This window comes from Aquila chrysaetos, chromosome 12 (genome assembly GCF_900496995.4).
Source record: "Aquila chrysaetos chrysaetos chromosome 12, bAquChr1.4, whole genome shotgun sequence".
NCBI lineage: Eukaryota > Metazoa > Chordata > Aves > Accipitriformes > Accipitridae > Aquila > Aquila chrysaetos.
In genome coordinates, this window is record NC_044015.1 from 8,357,167 (window position 1) to 8,378,112 (window position 20,946).

Genomic DNA, 20,946 nt, shown 5'->3' on the forward strand with positions numbered 1-20,946 from the left:
TTTGCAGCTTTTCTACTTTTATGCTCCTGGCCCAGGTTAATGTTTGACCCTTCTCATTACTTTTTTCTGGTCTCACTTTCATGATGGGGCAGACAAGATGGGTCTTGATATAACCTTTATAGACCTGAGGCAGAAAGGGTAAGAGAATATTGCTGAGGTATAGCTTTTTTCAGGGCAGTAGGCTGAGCTACTTGGAGTTCCAGTAAGGCTTTTTTGTAATTGAAGTTGCTGTTTTTCAGTTATTATTGGTGCTTGACACTCTTCCCAGAAATACTGCAAGTTGCTAATGAATTCCTAAGACAAACCAGCATAGATTGTGTTGCCCACTTGCCCTGAAGTCATGCTCCTTCGTACAGTCACTGTGAATCTTTCTTGGTTTTATAGATGGCCTAATAGCCCCTGATGGAGCAGTGAGTCCAGATTTCTTCAGTGATTATCATCTTCAGAATGGAGACCTTGTCGGGCAGCATGCCTTCTCTAGCAGGTAAATTGCTGTTTGTAAAGAGTGCATATAATCCAACACAAGCTATTCAAGTTTCTTTATAGGGCTTCATTGGTGGTGTTCAACAGTTTCTGCCTTCATAGCAGTGGGAATGGTTTACACTGAAAAAGCAGTTCTAGTCTGTCTTCTGAATTACATGTTTCTTTTAACATATTAACATATGTGTTGTAATACGTCATAGCTTTCCAAAAGCTGTAGAATAGAAAAATAAAACTAGAACACACAATTAACTACATATTATGACAATTACTCAAATATTATTTAGACATTGTTGTTGGGAAATATCTAAAGAGAGTCTTGAGATGCTGATTACCTAGAAGACTTCTGTTTCCAATATTCTTAAATTGTTAAAAATAAGTTTCTCAGCTGCCAAAACTATTTCTGTGGGTTTGGTTTTTTTGTTTGTTTTTTTTTCCCCCTTTAACCTAAGTCTTCCTAAGGTATTCTCAGTTAGAATACCAATGGCACTTTGAAAATTTGCTAGATGAGCAAAAGATGTCGGCTTGACTTTTGGGAGATGTTTCTGTGAATTCCCCCTCTGGTCAATGACCTCTCCTTCTCTGAATGTTAGCAAGCTGTTCCAGTTTGAATTTCTGAGTAGACTTCTCCCACGAGTTCAAAATAGAAAAGACTCATTTAAAAGAATAAAATCTTCATAGACCCTGTAGTGTGTAGGAAATGCCTTTTATAGAGCATGAATTATGTGCACTCACTAGCAGGAAATACTTCAAACACTTTACAGTCAAGGTACAGAAATCTCTTTAACAGGATGCTATCGGGACATGCCCAGCCCTGTGGTTGAAGTTGTTTCTTTCCAAAGCAAGAATGTTGTTTTCACCACTTACAACTTTAGTCACCATTTGTAAAATATGAGTAATTCACAGTATGTACAGCTGAAGCAAAAAAGATTTTTCTCCCTTACTTTGGCTTCTTTTAATTGTAAAAAGGCAGTGGACAGTTACACTTGTTTGTTTATTCTACCTGTGAAGCACCAGGAAGCTGAATATTGAGCAAGGGTGGAATGGTGGTAACGTTTTTAAGAACAAAATAACTAAAATGCTCAGATCAGGAAAAAAAAGTAGGACTTAAGAGGTGGATCTTCTTGGAAAAAGGAAGTGTTTATACTCTGAAAGTATCAAGTTCAGACTAGTGTGTAACCCTTTGCATAGAGCCTATGTTTGGGAAGGGGATACTGGCACTGATAGTTTCCAAATGCGCAGCCTTCATTTCAGAGCATGCAGGTGATAGAGAAACCAGGGGAAGTATGAGCTATATGCTACTTTGGAGTCTTACTATGTGACTTAACCATTTTCAACTTTAAAATAGATACACAACCCAGGAGATGACAGATTTCTGTATTAACCAGAACATTGGGTATGTGGTATGTGGTCCCAACAGTCTTCGTCCCCCCCCGGGGTGTGGGGGGAAAGGTGTATAGGTGAAGCTTGCAGAATCCTTTTTTTCCAGTAAACTTAGATATAGCCCCAGTCAAGATGCTCTTGTTTTGCCAGAAAGCTTTCAGCTGGGAAAAAAAAAAAAAAAATCTTGTGTGTCCTTGGGTAAAAGTTAAAGTAGATCACTCAACCTCAAATTTCAATCCCTTATCAGGGAGCTACGTTAGTAAGCTGCTCTTTAATCTGATTGTATTCCAACTAAAGTGAGTAGCAAAATACATCTGGTGTATAACTAGTTAAATTAAGTATTCGTAGAATTTTCTTGTAATGTCTCAAGGCATTTTGGAGGCTCACCTCAAGAAAGAAAACAGAAAAACTGCAGTTTGGCTAACGACAAACTTGGTAATTGCCTGTTGACGACAGCCTCTGTAAATATTCAGATGTCTCATTAGAATTCTGTTTTCTAGGAAGACTTTTTTTGATATGATTGCTCCATGGATTTATCTGCAGTCCAGACACACAGTCTAATTGGAAACAGTGTGGACTGCTGCAAATGTTCTGTCCTATTTGTAACAGAGCAAGACTGAATTGTTTGATAGAATAGATACTGGCAGTCAAACGACGAATCGTAGTTTTCAGATGTGTGTCATTATCGTTTTGAACTTCTTGGCGCCAGAAGCCAGGATTTCCTGATGCTTAGAGCTAATGTAAAATGCATTAGTGCTCCAAGGCATGAGCCATGGAATTGCCAGTCCCATGAGTTTGGAGAGTCAGACCCTCCCTTTTCCCAAATTTGAATTGGTGTTGGAAGGTAAAACCATACGTGCTACAGAGCCTAATTAAAAATAATAGCAGCAAGTCAAGGCTCTTTTTATGTGTTATATAGTGTACATTTCATCCATACCAAAACATAATTCTAGGGTATTTTTATGCTTACAGTTTAAAGCTAACAAGAACCTTATGTCAAGGATTTATTTTTAACCAGTTCCAGCTTTTAATAAATCAAGATTTTTGTTATAAAAATGGTTCATTTTTCTATTAATATTTGAATATGTTTTCAGAAATTTTTTTTAAAGAAAGCTGAGTTATGATTTGCATAGACAACTAGCAAGTCAGACAACTAACATTTTTTGTAGTTCAAAGAGAGATGACCTAATAATGAGTAGATGCATATTTTTGGTCTTTTCATTTGTTACGCTTTTTTTTATTTGTAACACGTTTACTTGTTGTGCCTGTCTTCTGGCCTTGGCCTTTTATATTAGGCTTTTTAATTCTGTAATAGAAACAGTTGTTTGCTAAGCAATGGGCTGAGTTCTGAAGGAGTCTTTTCCATCATTTAAGACCACCCTGTGAATTTTGAGGTAGGCGACAACCATGAGCTGAGTTCTTGCTACTTAACTTTGAATAATCTAATCTTGTCTTCTCCTTTCTGCATTCCTATGAGGAACACTTAAGATATGTTACCTCTTTAATTTCTCTGAGGTTATTTCCTATCCTTGTGATGTGCTCAGACTGGATCAGGATTTCCCCTTGTCTCCAGGAGAGCCTAACAAGTCAGCCAGAAAGACTTACCTTTTTAGTGCCTGTATGTCGCTGAGAAGCTGAGCTAGTGTTGAACTGCTGTTGGTGCCCCCAGTGTGTTACCAGGGCTTAAGTGTGTTGTGATCACCAACTGCGTTTTGGAGCCAAAGAAATGGGTCTATGAGGAAAGGTTTTCAAGGACCACAACCAAACTCAAGTTCCCTTGAAGATTTTCACTGTAAGCAGTATTTAATAATAGCTGTGCAAGGGACCTCAGCCCGCACCAGCTGCCGTGTATCAGATTGTTACACCAGTTACACTGCATTGAGAGAGAGTGAAAACCATGTGCTTTATTGGTTGTAGGATGCTAGTTCTAGCAGAGGTCCAGGGCACCCTCTGCCACTGCAGTTCCACCATGTTACATTCAGGAAAATTCAGGGGAATTGGAGCAGCAGCTGTATCCGGATGCACAGTCAGTGAAGTGGTTGACTTCTCTGTAACCCAGCAGGGATATCACAACCATCTCCTGTGGAGTCCCTGTCCCAGGAGACACTGGACCTACATACCTAGACCTGCTGCATAGTCTTAGGTGGGTAGGGAAGTCCTTTTTTGAAGTGAAGAGTAAAACAGGAGCTTAAAAAAATTAAGGTATTTATAGGTACCTGCGCTCACTGCATTAGCACATAGGGGTTCCCCCCCCCCCGCCCATAATTTTTTAAGAGGGAAACATGAAGTAATAGTATTAGCAGTAAGAACATCAATAGATCTGGCGAATTAGGTGGAGTATCTTAGGGGCTGCATTTTTCAAAGACATTGCCATCCCTTCACAGGGTTTCTTGGACTTTCCTTTGAAACCTAGAATACTGACTACTGTCAAGAGTTGAGAATGCTACCTTGCATGATCAATTCCTGCATCATGAAGTACAAAACAACTTTGAAGGGAATTGTAGAAGTATCTAGTCCTGAATTCAGTTTGTAGATTTGCTTGCACGCTTGCTATTCTGGACATATCCTGAAGCAAGCAGGGATAATTGTTGTTTCTGGTACATGTCAGCATAAAGGAGAAGCAGCACATAAGTGAAGACCTGGAAAGTTGCCATTTTTCTAATAGTGCCACCCTCACTTTAGGGACCCAAGGCATTGTTAGAAATAGAAATGCTTTGTTTCTGGTAATCTAGTGTGTGTGTTTTGCAGCTTTAGTTTACAGCAATTATTTCTAAACTATATTCTTAGTGGAGTTGTGCTGTTGTGTATGATGTCTATAAATAGAATTATTTCAGAATATAATGTACACAGAAGCGGTTATAAAGTACATAAACAGCATCTCTTGTTTTCCTCAAAGGTTTGGAGCAGCATGCAAACAGATCGTAAGGTATGTTTTCCATTCAGCAGAAAGTACATGACTGAGAAGGTTGTTTTGACAGCTTGTATCCAGGTTTTTTTCATTGGCTAGGAAAAGACTTTTGTGATTACCAGCTTTGAATCATCTTACTGTCTTTCAGAAGCAGATGGGCATTAGGCATAGATTTGAAATTTTCATCTGTTATTAAAATCTCTGTATTCAAGGCTCCTGGTTCTGATAACTCTTAATGTAGAGTGAAAGTTTTATGATTGTAGCAAACAAAAAAATCCCTCACCTTCAGCTAATGTGATGACAGCTTAGTGTCTGAGCTCCAAGGGATAAAGACCAGCTGAAAGACATCTTCAAGAATCTATGGTCATTTATCAAATTTTAATCACCTTCTGGAGACTAATTACTTTCTTAAGACACAAACATAATAGTGATGGCTAAATATAATAGAGACATCCACAGCATTTTTCTTACCCTTTGGGGAAGAGGCCACTTTTTAACCTTTCCCAGCTATAACTAGATGATGGTACAAACTTTAAGTGCAAAAGCCGATTTTTTTGTTAAGATCTTCATGAGAGTTCCCAAATCCTCTCTGTCTGTAGCTTTAGAAAGATTAATAGTTAGGAATGCTAGAGCTAGCCAAAACTTTTTTTTTTCTTCCCGAGGAAGTATTCTCCAGTACAGAATGCTTTAACCTCATTATAAAATGTAGCAGAGCTGCCATTGCACAATCTTTGTTTTCACTAAGACAAGGCGTTCCTGTGTGTGTGCTGTTCCTGGTGTGTGCGCTCACATCTCCTCTCAACAGAGATCTGATTGAAGCTTCTTCCCAGGAAGCAGTGAGGTTTGGCATGTCAAACAAAACCGGTTTTATGGGGTGACTGTCTGTCTCTGCCCTTGGTGGAACATCTTTCCTTTTGCCTGGATTTACAGCCTAAAACTGTAGCTGCATTTCTTTTTGTCATGGCAGGTCATCGTGATATTTTGTGAGCCAAGTATATGGAGCCAGGACCTTGCAGGCTGCTCTGCATTGACTTCGGTTAAGCTCTGTCTGTTGTTGGCAAGTATAGGCATGCACAACCAAGCTGTTGTGTCTTGAGTTGATGGAAACTGCGGTGATGTGGGCTTCAATAACTTAATACATGGCCACAGGTCCTGGTGGGAGCACAGGGAAGGGTGTTACTGTGACTTAGCTTATCTCTAGCTAAGCTACCCACATGTGATTTCTGCATGTGCTAAAAGTCCACATTGAAGGGCAAGAATAGTCGTGTCCACAGGCTTTTTTGCTTGGGTACCCTGATGAAAGTCAGATGTGAATTTTCATGGGGGAAAGACCTAGGTCTGTAGCCTTCCATTCCTGTTGACTCCTGCAATGTGGCGTGAACTCCCAGTTGTGAGTCGCAGCTGAATTCAGCTCCTGTTCAGGTCAGGTACGGGAACCACATCAGATGCTGGCAAATGCTCAGTTTGTGAATTTTTATCAAAATGTTTTTGAATGGTTGTACCTGTAATTTACATCCTACAGTGACATTTGTAGCTATCTTCCATACAGATCCTCATCTTCAATTAGGTTTGCTAAAAGCAGTCACATGTTGTACTTCTCAAGCATTGAAGTTAGGATTTCATCTCTTCCTTGCTTTAGTCTCTAAACCCTACAGGATGTATTGCTGATATAAAGAACCTTCTTCCTAAGGAAAGGACTGAAGGAGCTGGTGACCCTGCTATGGAGTATTTCTCATCCATGTTGTATTTTTAGTAATGTGCAGTTTATTTAGAAGTTTCAATATTCCCTTGCCAGCCTTTCAGCAGCTAAGTGCCACCTTGCAGGCTACCTCTGAAGGTGAAAAACTAATACATTAGTAGACAGCAAAAGTGAGCTGTCTCAGGCAACCCTCTACAGCCATCAGTGGCAGAAGAAACTTTGTTTCACAGTTCTTGGAAAGATAGCTTAGATAAAAAACATGTTCTTATGGTGGGGTCTGTGCTACAGTAGAATTGGAAGTATCCACAGCTCTCTTTCCTCATTATTTGAATAGAGGCAGTGATGCTTTCCTGTCTTAGAGGTGGACATATAGTGAGAATAAAATCTTTTAACTAATGGAAAGAAAAGCTAATAGAGTGTAAATTATTATTACAAATATGATTCTACTTTCAAACATTTTACCATAGTGATATTTCTTACAGTTCCGTGCATTACTTTTTCTTTTCCATACTTAAACTTTATTTTAAAAACAAAACCAACATTTTTGCCTTTGCAATATGTTCAGCACAGTTGTACTCAGCTTCTACCATTTGGACACTATTTAATTTGCATTTCCCAAGAGAATCGAATTAGGTTTTATTAGTAAATTGGGCCTATAACCTTGTAGGCAGGTTTTATTAGTTTATCACACATCAGTATTAGCAAATTGTAAATCCCACTGAAACAAATTTGAAAAGGCCTTAAAGAGAAGCCCTGAACCAATGAAGTTTCTGGAGACAAATAAGGGGGTTTTTTGGTTGTGGGTTTTTTTTTTTTTTGGGGGGGGGGGGGGGTGTTAATCCCACAAAAATGTTGTCAGTGGCAGCAGAATCTTATCTTTTTTATCATATTCTGTTGTCCTAACTGCCTACATGTTTAGTTTTAAAGAAGTTAAACTGAATGTGTCAGGAGTATTTCACTAAATTTCTAATATGGATCTACATGGCTTAACGTAAGAGATAAAGCACACTTCTGACTTGGACAATACAGCATTTACTGACTATTCATGTGAAATAGGCAGGTAAGTTTTTGTTCCTCAGTGCCTGTTCAGGTGGTACATATGCTTGGAATTAAGATCTTGCATCTAAAAGATAGTAGTAAGGAAGCAGGAACTGCTGCCTTTTGGAGGGTTTTGATCACAGTCTGGGACAAGCTTCTTGAAAGACTTAACTTGATTTCAACAGATCCTGGATCATGGCCTAAATCAAAATTTACTGTATAGTTGTTTTCCTTGAGTACTTAAATGTGGGAGTGGTGCTTCCAGAATGTGAGTGCTTCATTGCTAAGAGCTTTTGAATGTGAGCTTGAATTTCTTCATGTCTAGTTTATAATAACTTGTTTCTGCACCAGTAGTAAACTAGTTATCTCTTTCCTTTCCCTGTTTGGTTTTTTTTTTTTTAGGTAGTGGCCATATTCACTGCTAGCTGTCACTTTATTAGTTTTTTCATACTGTCTTCTCAAAGTCATGTTTATAGAAATTAAATACTGCAATCTGATCATATTATAGTCCAGTTTAGGTGTCACTAATACGTGTTTGACCAAATTATGCTGTTATGATGTGAACAGTTATTGTAGCATTTTTGAACACCAGGAGTCTGTATGACCCGTATTCATCAATGAGATTTTCCCAGGGTTTGGAGATCTGTGCATACCGCACCACTAAAGGATTAGGGCCCAGCACTGCCTGTAATTTGGGAATATCTAGATGAGGACAATATTCTTCAGTATTCTATATACAACATCTTTTTTTTTTTTTTTTTTTATGTGGTTGAGTGCTTATTTGTTATTATTCTGTTCTTAGACTGTAGCAGGAGAAGCTTCCAAGCAGCTCTCCTTGTATCCCCCAACACGCAGACAACTTCCACAGTGCAGCACACAGTCCTTGCCCCAAAGAGCTGATAATCAAGATGGGCAGGGAACCAAAGGCAAGGAGAAGAGAAGTTACTCATCCAAAGTCAGGTGCCAGAGCCTGGAGTAGAGCAGTGCTCTCCCTGACTGCTCTTGTAGTGCCCCAGTGACCGGACCACACCACCTCTCCAAGGTGTGTGGTCCATAATCATGAAGGATCATGTTGCACTTGTTTCATTTACTGTAAGAGCTGTTTAATTGCTCTGAACAATTACACTAGTATGCTAAGAGATGAAATAGCTTGCTTGGGAATATTTTAAAGGTGCAATTTTTTCAGCAAGTTGCAGATGCTGTTTGGGAAGAGAGTTAGCATTGAGGTTTTAATGCACTTCAGCTCTTTTGGAATATAGGATACTTGGGCCTCTTTCACTTGCAGTCACTTCTTTTACATTTTTTTTAGTTGCTTTTTATTTTACTATATTCCACCTGCAGTTGGCCTCATTTAACCGACATGGTTTAGGTGGCTATTAAGAATTTTAAAAGAATACTAAATGCTGTAGCAGTTAGCTCAAGTCCTTTGGAATGTCTTACCAAAAAATCCCCCAAACCTGGGTCTGTCTCTTCTGAAATGTAACATTAATTAATTCCCACGTTCTGTCTGCTGCTCTTGGTCCCTCCAGATGTGCTACTAGGAATAGACTGGCTCCCTGGTTACAAGCCATCTGGGCTCTGTAAACTGATTTGCACTTATATTAAACAATAAGTGAACAGAATGCGGAAGAGTTATTAAAGCAAATGTACATTGCTTATAAATCTCAAAGTAAAATATTAAAACATAGTAAATGGGAATGGAATGTGCAAATGAAGACCTGCTTGTTTTTAATGAGTTTAGCTGTGACCTTCTCGATTTCAACCAAAAGAAAAGAATTTTATTTTTCTCTTTAAAAAAAAAAAAGAAAAAGAAACTATAAAACTGCTTACAGAAGTATCTGAGACAAAAACAAGGAAATATAATGTTCTAAACTTGACTGGTCCAAACCACTCAAGCTGCTGTGACAGCTCATAAAACTGAGAGTAGTTTTTAACTGGACTCTGTTTTACATTGCCAGAGTGAATTTTCCTTGCAGGAAGTAGCCAGAAGGTTTATTTAGTTTCCAGACTGCTGCTTTGATCTTTCCATTCTGTCACTTCTCAGGTTACATAGCCCTTTTTCACTGCAGTAAATCTGCAACAGTTAATGAGAATAAAATTTCCTCCTTCTCACTGATCGCATGCTGTTAAATGCCAAACCACAGCCAGCAGCATATTTGCAGAATTCAGCTGCACTGTACAAAAACAGCACAATCAGTTTAATCTTGTTGGTTTTGTAATTCATTTTATTGAGCTTTCCTTTTTCAAGTGACCTATTTTATCAAGACACAAGTGGTTCCAAGGCCAGACCTGGAAGAAAGATTTAAAACTGTAATAAAGTGAAGGGTGTTTTGTATGCTATGTATAAGCATGCTCACAGGATTCAAAATTAAAATTACAATGAGTAGTTTCGAAAAGTCCCGTATATCAGTGGGATATTTCTTATGGTTATTATCTGAACTGAACATGTGCTGCAAATAAGTCTCTAGTATAAAAATTAACGTAACATATCAAATTAATTTCTTTGCCAAATAGTTAAAATTGTTTTTATTTTAAAATTTGACTCTCCGAATCTGTGTTTATCAGCTTCAGCCATTCAAGTATGATGACTGAACCACCCTTTTCTCTTTCCTGTGGAAAACTAGAAGTTTTTTTTTTTTTAAACCATGAGATTTAAAAAGAAAAAAATAATAAGTTTAGAGAGTTTGCGTTCTGGGTTTTTGAGCTTTTTAAGTTTTATTTTTTCCAAGTCTCCCTGCCCAACCTTTGGCCTGGAAACATGTTATTTTCATTCAGTTCATTAAAAAGTTGAAATTTTTGCATAATAATGCTGCTCCAAGGTATAGATCTCCAAGAAAATGTTCCACGTCTGTATTTGTATCTGGCGTGTTCCCTAATATATCCAGTGTCAGCCCTAAGAAAGCAAGCAGTAGGAGACATTGAGATTTACTTCCTTCTTGGTTTACGCTAAAATCATCACTGATTTGGGATAGATCTTGACAAAATTTCACTAGGTCCCTGTGGTGATATATAAAAGTGGTTGAAATCTGGACAATCATCTATGGTGGTAAAAAAATTTAAATTTTATTCATCAGTAATAATGCTCCAACTGTATTTGCTGTGTGCGCTCTCGTGAACACTGCAAATCCCCTAGTAATGTTAACTTTCAGAAAAGACTTTGAAAGCTTTTATTGGCTGCAGCTGTAAGTCAAAGCAGAACAGCTTTTTTGACTCTCCCTTCCTCCCTCCCTCCCTCCAGCATCTGGATTATCATCCACATTGAGTTGTCCAGTTCTTGGTGCTGAGCCCTGGAGACAGCATGACTGTCGGCCAGTAACCTGTTGGCGTGGCTTTTCTGGGTATCTGTGCACAAGAGAGAACTTTTTTCCCCATTCGTATTGAAGTACAGAGCTGAGTGGCAGTGCTTGGACTTGAGGAGCTTGTATAAATATTTAAAGGAATAATTCTCTAGCTAAGAGCCCTTCAATGCAGGGCACTGAAAACTTGCATTTCTGCTTCAACTGCTTATCTCAGAGTATACTTTCATAGTCACCCTGCTCTGTAACCTAGCACAGGAAGCAAGAAAGACTTCCCATTTGGAAACAGGCTAGTCAGAAGCCTGTGGAAGATGTGGACCAGATCCTGAGCTGACCTAGTCAGTGACACCAGTCACCTCTATGAAGTTGCCACTTCAGGATCGTACTCTGCTCAGGCTGTTACCTGAAGCTTCTGTACCCAACATAACACTGACATTGCTGGAGCTCAGTAAGAGATGCTTGAATTCCCAAGCCAGATGTATTACTAGTTTAAGATTAAGACAGTGTATTCTTCAAGTTATGGAGTTGACAGAAATACTTTGGACTATGCAAGGAGAGAGGGGGAGGAAAGGGTATCTTGCTTTTTATTGCCTGCTCCTCAGGCCTTTTTTATTTGTTTTAGTTCTTCATTAATTTTTAAGAAATGGATGTATCTAATCAGTGGATTTGGCCAGTCATTAAGCCAACAGCACAGGAGATGTTTCTGTCAGGTTTATAATGGAAAGTCAGAACTCTTGGTTTCTGTTCCAGCTCTGACTGTGTGCTTGACCTTTTAACAAATGCTGTACAGGATAACTGAGAAACTCCCTGTCCGTGTGGCGGAGCTGTGAGCCTGGGTGAGGGAACGCTAGTGAAGTTATCCTGATGCCCTTCAAAGAAACAAGATGGCTATATGAAACAACTTGAGTTCTTGAGTTGCTGTTTTGCCCCCTGGCTGTATTCTGGATTGGTTGCTTTTCTAGTACATCAGAAATACTCTTTTTTCCCCTGTCTGAGGTGTGTTACGGAATAAGCAAAAGTCTTTTCTATCTACGTCAGTCTAATTTGAGTCTTCTCATTACTGTAGTTTGTCGCTTGCTGTTTTTAATGTCTGGGGTGTTTTTTCTTTCGATACTCCAGTGGGAAACTGAGATCATGGAGAAAAGGAGCAACTTGTCCAGGATCACACAGCAGGTAACTGACAGAGAAGAAACTGAGCCCAAATCCCAGGCTGCTTTCACAGAGCTGGGATGGCAAGCTCTACAGCTTTCAAGCAAGGCTCTTACTGAATTTGGCTAAGCAAGGTCATTTGTTTTCAGTTCAATACTTTCTTACTATTCAGTAGGGAATTTTTTTTTTTTTTTTTTTTTTTTACATGCTGCCTCCCCACCAGTAATTTTGGCATCCTTATTGCTTGGTGCATAGCTGGAGCCTGACAGAGAAGACACAGTGCTCATTTCTCCACAATTGTCAGATTTGCATTTGTTTATAATTAAATGGCAGAAACAGCAGTATTGTGCTGAGATACAACAGGGCACCAAGTCCAGAAGCAACTGGAAACTTTAAGTCATTAAGTGCACTGAAGAAAGCTGGATCACATGGAAGGAGAGACATGATCATATCCATAAAAGCTGTATCATGATGCACAAGGGAGCAAAAGTATTATTGCACAGGTTCATTCTGACAGTTTCTATCTTTTGAGCAGATACAGTATTACTGTCTAAGGAACGTTAATATTCAATGCTAATGTAGAAATGGACTTGGTTTTTGATGCAGTGTGCACAGTCACAGTCCCTGCCACAAAACTCCCCTCCCACTTGAGCTTGAGGGATAGAAAGCATGGGAAAAAACTTCAGATAGGGGAGAAAAAGTTGGGGCCATAAGAGGCAGAATTTAAGAGACTTGTGGTTTATAGTTTAACGTCATTACCAGTAGTGGGAGAATCTACAGTTACAGGACATTATATAAAGAAACATTGTTTTTTCTAAGGCTTCTCAGTTGTGTGCTGTTTCTCCATAACCTATGGTTTGTGCTCTTACTCTGAAGGACAGAAAATTTATGGTCAGTGAAGCAAAACCAGAGGTAGCTGGCACATAGAAGTAAATAGGATCATCTTCTCAATCGCTAGACTCTAAGCAAGGGAAGAAGCAACCAGCCTTATGCCACTTTCTGATGCCCGCCACTCTTTCATGACTGGTGTTACACATCCAGTGTTTAGCTGACAGTATCAGCAGAAAGGCCAAAGAGTCCATGGGTTTCACAGGCTTTAAGCTTTGGTTGAAGTGTGGTGGTTAGCTAGTACCTGCAAAGGATTCGCTAAGTATTTCTTACCTGAAGATAATTTTAGAATCTGGAGGTCTGTGTTTGTTTGATGGAATTCAAAAACATTTCCCACCTCCTGTGTTTGGATGCACACCATGCCTGAATCCTAACTGTACAATGGGCCAAGGCCTGGATGCCCCCCGCTCCCCTTGCCTTTCTGTACTCTGGTCTCTGTGCAGAGGAAACCTGCAGAGGGAGGGGAGAGAGCTGCAGCATTCACTAACCAGTTTCCTAATTGGGCTAGCAGGACTGCAGCCTCTGCTGCATCCCATATGTGATTATACTGCCCTGCACTGCAATAGTTTTCTCAGACCTATAATCTAGCACCTTTCATCAACACTTAAACACAAACAAACAAACCCACTGAGAGGAGAGAAAAAATACAGGCTTTGCTGCTGGAAAACTCCTGTGTCTCTTGTTGGCAACTATTATAAACTGCATTTCAGTTGTACAGGTTATAATGCTGTGCTTGTCTTGAGATTAGAGACTGAGGCACCACTTCTATGGCTTAGATACCTCCCAAGGGAAAAATACAGCCTTCAGTATTCATCTGAACATAACTTGTTTTTTCTGTTATACACAGGAACTTGATACAGCGTTATAGATTACAGGGGTTTATGGCATAAGAGTTTATAAGGCAATATAGGATGGCAACTGTATCATATGTTATCAATGGTGCTGTCACACACGAGTAGATTCACAGAAGGGAAACATTAGGACTTCAAGGATGCACTGCATGAAATTCTGAATGCCTGCCTGGAGAGAGGTGGGAGATGTTTTGAGAGTGAAGACTGTTTTTCAGAAACAATAATATAAGGTGTATAAAGGGAGAAGGTACAGAGAAAACCGAGGAGTTGCTATGAACTGTACTGATGTCAGATTTCTGAAGAATGCTCAGAAACCTTCTGGTTCAAACCCCATTCTTTGATACTCAGGAGGAGTTTTGCAGTGCTGCAGGTGTGATCGATGGCAGCAAGAAGAGGTGCCACGTGTGTAAACAGGGTCTGCATATTTATGCCTGCAAATAAACCCTCTCAGCAGCTCACTTGAGCTCATGGAAAACTTTGGGTGTGATTCCTTTGTTAGGGTTTGGTAGAATTGCTGATGAGTTCAGAGCTGTAAGTACTGTTTGCTTGGTCTTAACAAGGTCAGAGGACCTAGTGAATTATAAATTTATAGATTTTTTTTTTAATAAAATAGATTTTATGTTTAATAAAATTATAAAACTTATATCCCCAATGAGTAGCTGAGAGCCTCTCAGACATGAGGCTGGTATAAGCGTTGTTGATGCAGAGTAAGGAGGGAGGATTGACAGGGTTTTAGAACAGGTTTAGGATGAAAAGAAATGTAACTGAAATCGTGGCTCTGGTGGAAGCACTGTGTGTGTTTAGCTTGGATTTCATTTTCAGTGGGCAGTGATTTCAGGGTGCTTTAATTTTGGGTTACCAACCATGAAATTGATAAACAGAAAAGGATGAAATTTTGACCCTGAAGTGTAAGCTCCTAAACTGGTATTTCACACTCTAAGGTGAAGACTTTCTGGGCCACCTTCGCCTGCACAGGCAGTCACAGTCTTTTACAGTACAGTCTGATATGATTCTTGCCATACTGCTTCATGCCTCTTTCGTGAGTGTGCAGGCCTGTTTCCCAAGCAGTGTTTCTTGCTGGGATCGCTCTGAGATCCAAGCATCCTAGCAGGGGATTTCCAGTTGGACTTCAAGGGGTTAGTTTTGACCAAGAATTTCCCCAGTGACCCAGGACTTGCCTTTCTGAGGCCCTGCTTATACAGGAGGAATTAATACCTGTTTTAGAGCAACTTGTCAGCACCAACACTAGTAACAGTGCGAACGCTAGTGTGGACAGGCTCAGGTGTCTATCGCATCAGGAAAACTTACAGAAAGCAGCCTTGCTCTGTGGTCAGTCTGCACCCAGGTGTTAATTACCCTAGTTCAGACTAAGCTCAAGAGCCTCTCTTCCTGTACCGTCACTCACGAGCAGCAAAGATACCTGAATGGGAACCCCAGCAGAGGCTTGCTGGCAGAGTGCTCCCTGTCTGAGCCTGCCAAGTCTTCCAGACATACCACAAAGCCTATCTGGTCTCTGAGGCTCTGGGTGCAGGAGGGCATTAAGGAAAATAAGTAATTTGTGGACACAGTGGGATGCTGGCTGGCGCTTCCTGCTGTGAGGGGGGACACGATTGGTCTTTACGTTTTAAATTGTCAGGGCACCTAGGATCCTAGATGGGCACATTAATTTGGATGTTATGAATTGGAGTAAGTATCAATAAGCAGAGTTGTTAAGAAATCTCTCCTCACTCATGCACATCAGGAACGTTTTCCTCTTCGGCATGTGTTCTTCAGTTCCCCAGCAGTACAAGCAAATTGGAAAGTTCAGCTGTCATTTGGGGAAGGTCATAGATCACACTAGCAGCCTGAGTAATCCAAAAGGTTTTAAGTATCATAGCATTTAGTTTAAAGTGAAATTTGCTCTGACAGGGGCTGGCAGACCAATAGGAAAAAGAAATATTTGTGCTTGGAGAAGTGCATGTGTAGAGACCTCGAGTATAACTGATGGCTGGAAGTGATTTCAGTCTAAAAAAAACAAATCATTAAGAGAGTGCATAGGGGTAAAATACACAGTTCATATTTTAAAGGGTCTCAAAATGAACCAGCAACTGAGGTTAGCAGTACATAGTAATTAGCTGTGCTGTTCACTGTTTAACTCCATCAGCTCCAGGCGTGGTGGTAAACTTTGCACAAGAAAACAGTTGTGCTTTGACGGCGTGGTTGGCAAGTACCAATCTCAGTGCACACGCGTGCAATTTGTGAGACAAAGCTGCCTTAAATAACTTGCAGATTAAGGCAATGGTGTAAGTCATCTATCTGAGGAGTTTGTTGTGGTGTTTTGTGATCCATATCCATTGTACAACTACAGGGATTGCATGCGCTTCTGCTGGGTACCTAGTTGAACAGGGCTGACTAATGGGAGCAAAAAATAGCAATTCAGGGATGAGTATTGTTGTCTCAATGGCATAATTATGTGTCCCTTACTTTTTGGGAAGACAGGCTGATGCTTGCTCTGCTGGGCACTGAGTTTTCCTGTAGATGCTATATAAATAAGGCCAAAAACACGTTTTTCCTAGGAGCAAGTTTTGAAGTTGATTGCTGGTATAAATCTAAGAACACATGGCACAAATCATGATCTCAGGCCAATTGTTACCCAACAAGTGTTTACAGCCAAAAAGCTACCACCTTTCCTGGCTCTACCATTCTGCTGTTCTTGGCAGAAGTGGCAAGGATTCATCAGGACTTGGTTTTTAAACCCCTGTCTCCGCCTCTGTAGGTTATCCTTGCAGAGTCATTGCCCTTGGCCTGCCAGCTTCATGAGTAAGCCAGACTTCAGTCTGCAGACGCATGTTTGCTGTTTTGTTGCCCTACCCCTCAGTTACCTTCTGGGTTTAATAGCCTTTCTTTCAACTAAGAGGACAAGCTTCTTGCTATGGGCTGCCAGTGCAAACAATCAAATAGGCAAAGCTGGTATGTTTCAAGAGCACTAACGTAAAAATGAAGCCAACTTTTTTTTGAAGCAGGGACATGCCTTAGTTTACTTAAGAGAAATATTTAGATAGGGAAAAGTGGTGATTTGATCAAGGTGTTTTAATGTGATTTTCTGTTCCTTTCTTTTTTTTAACTGTCCAAAGCAGTTATCAGCTGATACATCTCTTCCAGTTTTCTTCAGGACACTAACATATGTCTGAACCATTTGGAAATAACTGATACTTCTCAAAGTTTAAACTCTAGGGATCTTTACCTAATTACTTACACATTTATAAAAAGAAATATAAAAAAAAAGATTTGCTGAGAATGTGATTGAAACCATGTTTTCCCTGCTTTCATTATCAATTTAAATACATTTAAAAGTTCTTTAAATAAGGATTACTAAACTGGACGTAGCTGGGACAGCTCTGCCCGCAGTGATAGAGACCTATTGCCACCTCGTGGCTCAGTGCCGTTGTAACACCTCACTCCCCAAAAACACAATGTTATTTTAGTTTGGTAGTATATAGCAGAGTGAACAGTTAGAAGTGACCAAAAGAAGTTCTTGAAACTCTGCAGCACCAAGAGAAGCCACATTTACATTTAAGAAGAAAATATTGCTTCAGGACAGGTCTCAGGTTGCTGTATTTGTTGTGTCCCCCTCTGCCACAGTAAACCTGAGGACAGCTACTGCTGTCTCCTCTGTAAGCCAAGGCATGGCCCCTACTAGCTTGACTTGCGGTCAGCAGCCTCCCTGCACACAGGACTCACAGCCAACAGCACCCACAGCCTACTCACTCACCGACAACATCTTCCCAGAATGAAGTTTTCAGTAGTTAGCAGAAATGCAAAGAGCCCCTATTCTACCATACTAGTAATAAAAACAACTTATCCACAACTAATGTTGTTACAGTCACAGAAGAAAAATTGAAATATAAACACAGCAAAGCATTTTCTGTTAAATTATCTTTTCATTATAAATCGACTGTAGATGCTTTAAGGATCTTTGGAAGAAAACAATGGAATTCCTGAGTTTAAAGGTAGCCTTAAAGGGTCCTGCTTCTCTGCAGTGTTAACATGTGTGTGGCATCACTGGGAACTTGTAGTAGCACAAAACTGGACTCTGTGCTTCCAAATCCCACTATGCCTTCTTTTAGTATGTTATTAACTCCTAGTACTAACAGTACTGAAAGAACTCTTTTAAAGAATTGACATTGTTTTACAGTAGTTGTTCAACTTCTTTGTGTTCTGAACTGCCAGACAAATTGGTCAGCTTCATGCTGGTCCTTGTTGGCTTATTCGGAAGAGCTTTGTGGCCTGTATTTGGAAAGCTATACCCAACGGCAGCCCACGTGAGGTCTGTCTGTGTAACCTCTTTGCATACAGCAAATCAGTAACAATGGCAGAAGCAGGGACCATCCTTTGACTAAGGTGAGTGCAGGGTTTGGTATTTCTGGAGATGAGAGTTAGATACAGACAAAGTAACAGGATTGCTCTTAATCCCTTCTTTCAGGAGTCTTAAAGCTTCAAGCCTGCTAATGAGAAAGCTGTTGTTTGCCAGGTACGAAGGAGGGACCTGAAGAAGGTGCCTCAGAGGTCACCAGCTCATTTCATAACGGGCTTGGAAAAGAGTAATAGGACTTTGGAGTGGATACAGGAAAGAATGGGTGGCCAGGCGAAGCTGTGGAGCCAGAGGCATGTGTTCACATGGCTTTGCATGGCTACTCTGCTTCTCTTTGCTGTGCTGAAGGGATTGATCAGCCTTTAAGGTGAAACTGATGGCTCTGTGTATGAGTTATGAGACAGGGGCATTGCCAATTCAAATACAGACAGGCAGACATGGAAATGGCAAAGCACTTTCAGGGCGCTGCATTTCTCAAGATACAGTCAGGTGAAACAATTATTTTCTTTGCAGTTTAGCTTGTTGACTGTCCCCCTTCCCTCTCAGAGGACAAATCTCTGCCTCGGGCCTTCCACTTTCACCTGATTATCAGAATCTCCCATGAATGAACTAGTTTCTTGGGAAACCAGGCACCAAGGATCCTTTTCTAGGATCTCACGGAGGCACAATCTGAGGAAAGTGTCTTTGCAAGGACAGAGTGATGGACGTGGTCCCCCACCACTTCGGCTGAGCCCTTTCAGTCCAACTGATTCAGCAGTGCCAGCTTTCTGCAGAGCCAGGGCCTGGGGCCCACCCATTGTACATCTTCTGGATGGGTCATTCTTTCCCAGCCTTGACTGTTGCATAACCCATGTTCCATATGTATAATTGGCAGTAATGAGGTTCAGCTTTTCCCCACTCCAAAAGCACTTTGGTTCTTTGTGTTTTGACAGTCTTCAGAGGGGAAGTTCAACTCCTTTCAATGCATCTTTAGTCAGACAATAAATCAGAATCCTTTTCCATTTGTCCTTCTACTGAAGTGGAAGTTAAGTGACATAACTATGAATAGGCAGTAATCCAGTATCTTAGGCAATGTTCATTTTTCCTTTACCTCCTGCATGAAAGTTATTGTTGAGTATGAAATATGTGCCACTTTTCCCTATGCAGTTCTTGTGCTTTAGTATCTAATTCATTGCTGTGGGAGTTTTTAGGTGTAAAAGATGCTGTTCTATAAAAAAAATTAATTATTCTGTCTCATTAGTACATAGCCTTTCAGTATATGATGAATTCTTTCTGCCATTTGGCTGTCAATGTTGTGTCACACCAGAAACACTGTCCTTTCCTGAACTATGTTGCTGTGCCAGATATTCTCACTTTCTCATTTCTAGCTGGTATTTTCCCAGGGGCATCAGAAATGTACTGAAGGAAGGAAATGAGATTATTCAGATGTGCTGTGTAGGGCAGGGTTACCAGAGGGCTTTGCAAGAAGCATGCTTGAAGCCTTTCCTGAAAGACATGCTAACTTTAATGTACAGAGAGAGAAATCAAGTCACAGAAGTAAAGTGCTTTGCTGGTAAATCCATAAAAGGATAGAAGAGAAGACTTCTGTCTCTTCTGGGATTTCTATTTGACCTGAAAGCTTTTCCTCGGTAGGAGTTCTGTTGGTTTCTCTCCAGCATTTCTTTTCCCAAGGGAAGAGGAGACGGAGCAGAGCTGGCTAGAAGGGGAAGATGGCTTGCAAAGCTGCCTCACAAAATTATCTCTATGGTAGGAAGAGTTGGAGACACCAGCACTAGTGCACCTTCCCTACCATACAAAAACCAACAGTTTCTCCTCTTTTCCTTTTTTTTTTTTTTTTTTTTGTAGCATCGGAGTTGATGGATTTGGTCAATCACCAGGGGTTCCTGGCCGCCCAGCCACTGCATACGGATACCGCCCGGATGAACCTTACTACTACAGCTACGGAGCACGATAAAACAGCCCACTCTGCAGTCCAGGATGCTGCCACCTGCTCTGGAGGAACCAGTGTGTGCGTGGCTGGCAGTAGATCTATCCCTTGGTAATGCATGATTGTACCACAATGGGTCCATCATTATGTATCCTTTGGCGTGTGTAGTTCCAGATAAACCTAGCATTTCTGGGTCCAGTGTTTTAGTGTCAGTGTTTACTCTTTGCTTGCTCTTCGTTATCAGTTTTGTACAGTATTTGCTCTGTGACTTGAAAGCAAGAATTGGAAAGCTACTGGACTGGAAAATGTCACTTTATGTATATTAAGCTACTAATTTAATTTCTATTAAATACAAAAACCTGTGGGGTCAGCAGTGGTGAATGTGTTTCTAACCAATGTTTCATTTGTTTTACAAGGCATTTAAGAAGAATGCTTCATGTGAAGTGTGTTTAACATGGACTGTTTCCCTCTAACACTTAAGTAACAGGAACACTGTTAAGCCCCAGCATCTCCTGGCACTGCCCTGACGCATAGTTACCAAAGTCCAGTCCTGGGTCTGAAGACTTTAATAATGGAAAGATGGCACAGATTTGCTCCCCTGGAGCTTCAAACATTTACAATGTACTTTAAATGCTTGAAAACACTTAAAATGAGAAACTACACTACAACAGGATACCTTTACCATAGTGTTTAAATAGAGTTCTGTGGGCTGAGAGAAGACAGCCACATCCTGAGGGCTAGCAAGAGAAACAAACACTGTAACTTGGTTCAGAATCCAGATGCAGAGCCTTTCCCCCAGCTTCCCCATCCTAAAATAAAAATGCATCCTGTCCTGCTTGTTCACAGGCTTTAGGTTGGATCTAAACACCAATCATTGACTGAGCAGCAGAGACAGGCCAAGTCACCTTCATGTTGGACTTGCAATGTGGTGATTGCATTAAGCCATGTTTTGAAACATGCTACATGCAAACAGAGT

General features: G+C 40.4%; 1 protein-coding gene across 2 annotated transcripts in view; it reads left to right on the plus strand.

The window, feature by feature from the left end:
* KIFAP3 (kinesin associated protein 3) overlaps positions 1-20,332 on the plus strand; it is a 73,086-nt gene extending 52,754 nt beyond the window's left edge. The window contains exons 19-21 of one of the 2 annotated variants that reach the window (XM_041127902.1): positions 385-484; positions 4,760-4,789; positions 5,739-5,763. In XM_041127902.1, the coding sequence (XP_040983836.1) occupies positions 385-484; positions 4,760-4,789; positions 5,739-5,748 (140 nt within the window). In that variant the 3' untranslated portion in view covers positions 5,749-5,763. Of the gene's footprint in view, positions 1-384; positions 485-4,759; positions 4,790-5,738; positions 5,764-19,888 lie in introns of those variants that run through there. The other variant, XM_030032611.2, reaches the window with a different exon arrangement.
* The last annotated feature ends 614 nt before the right edge of the window (positions 20,333-20,946 follow it).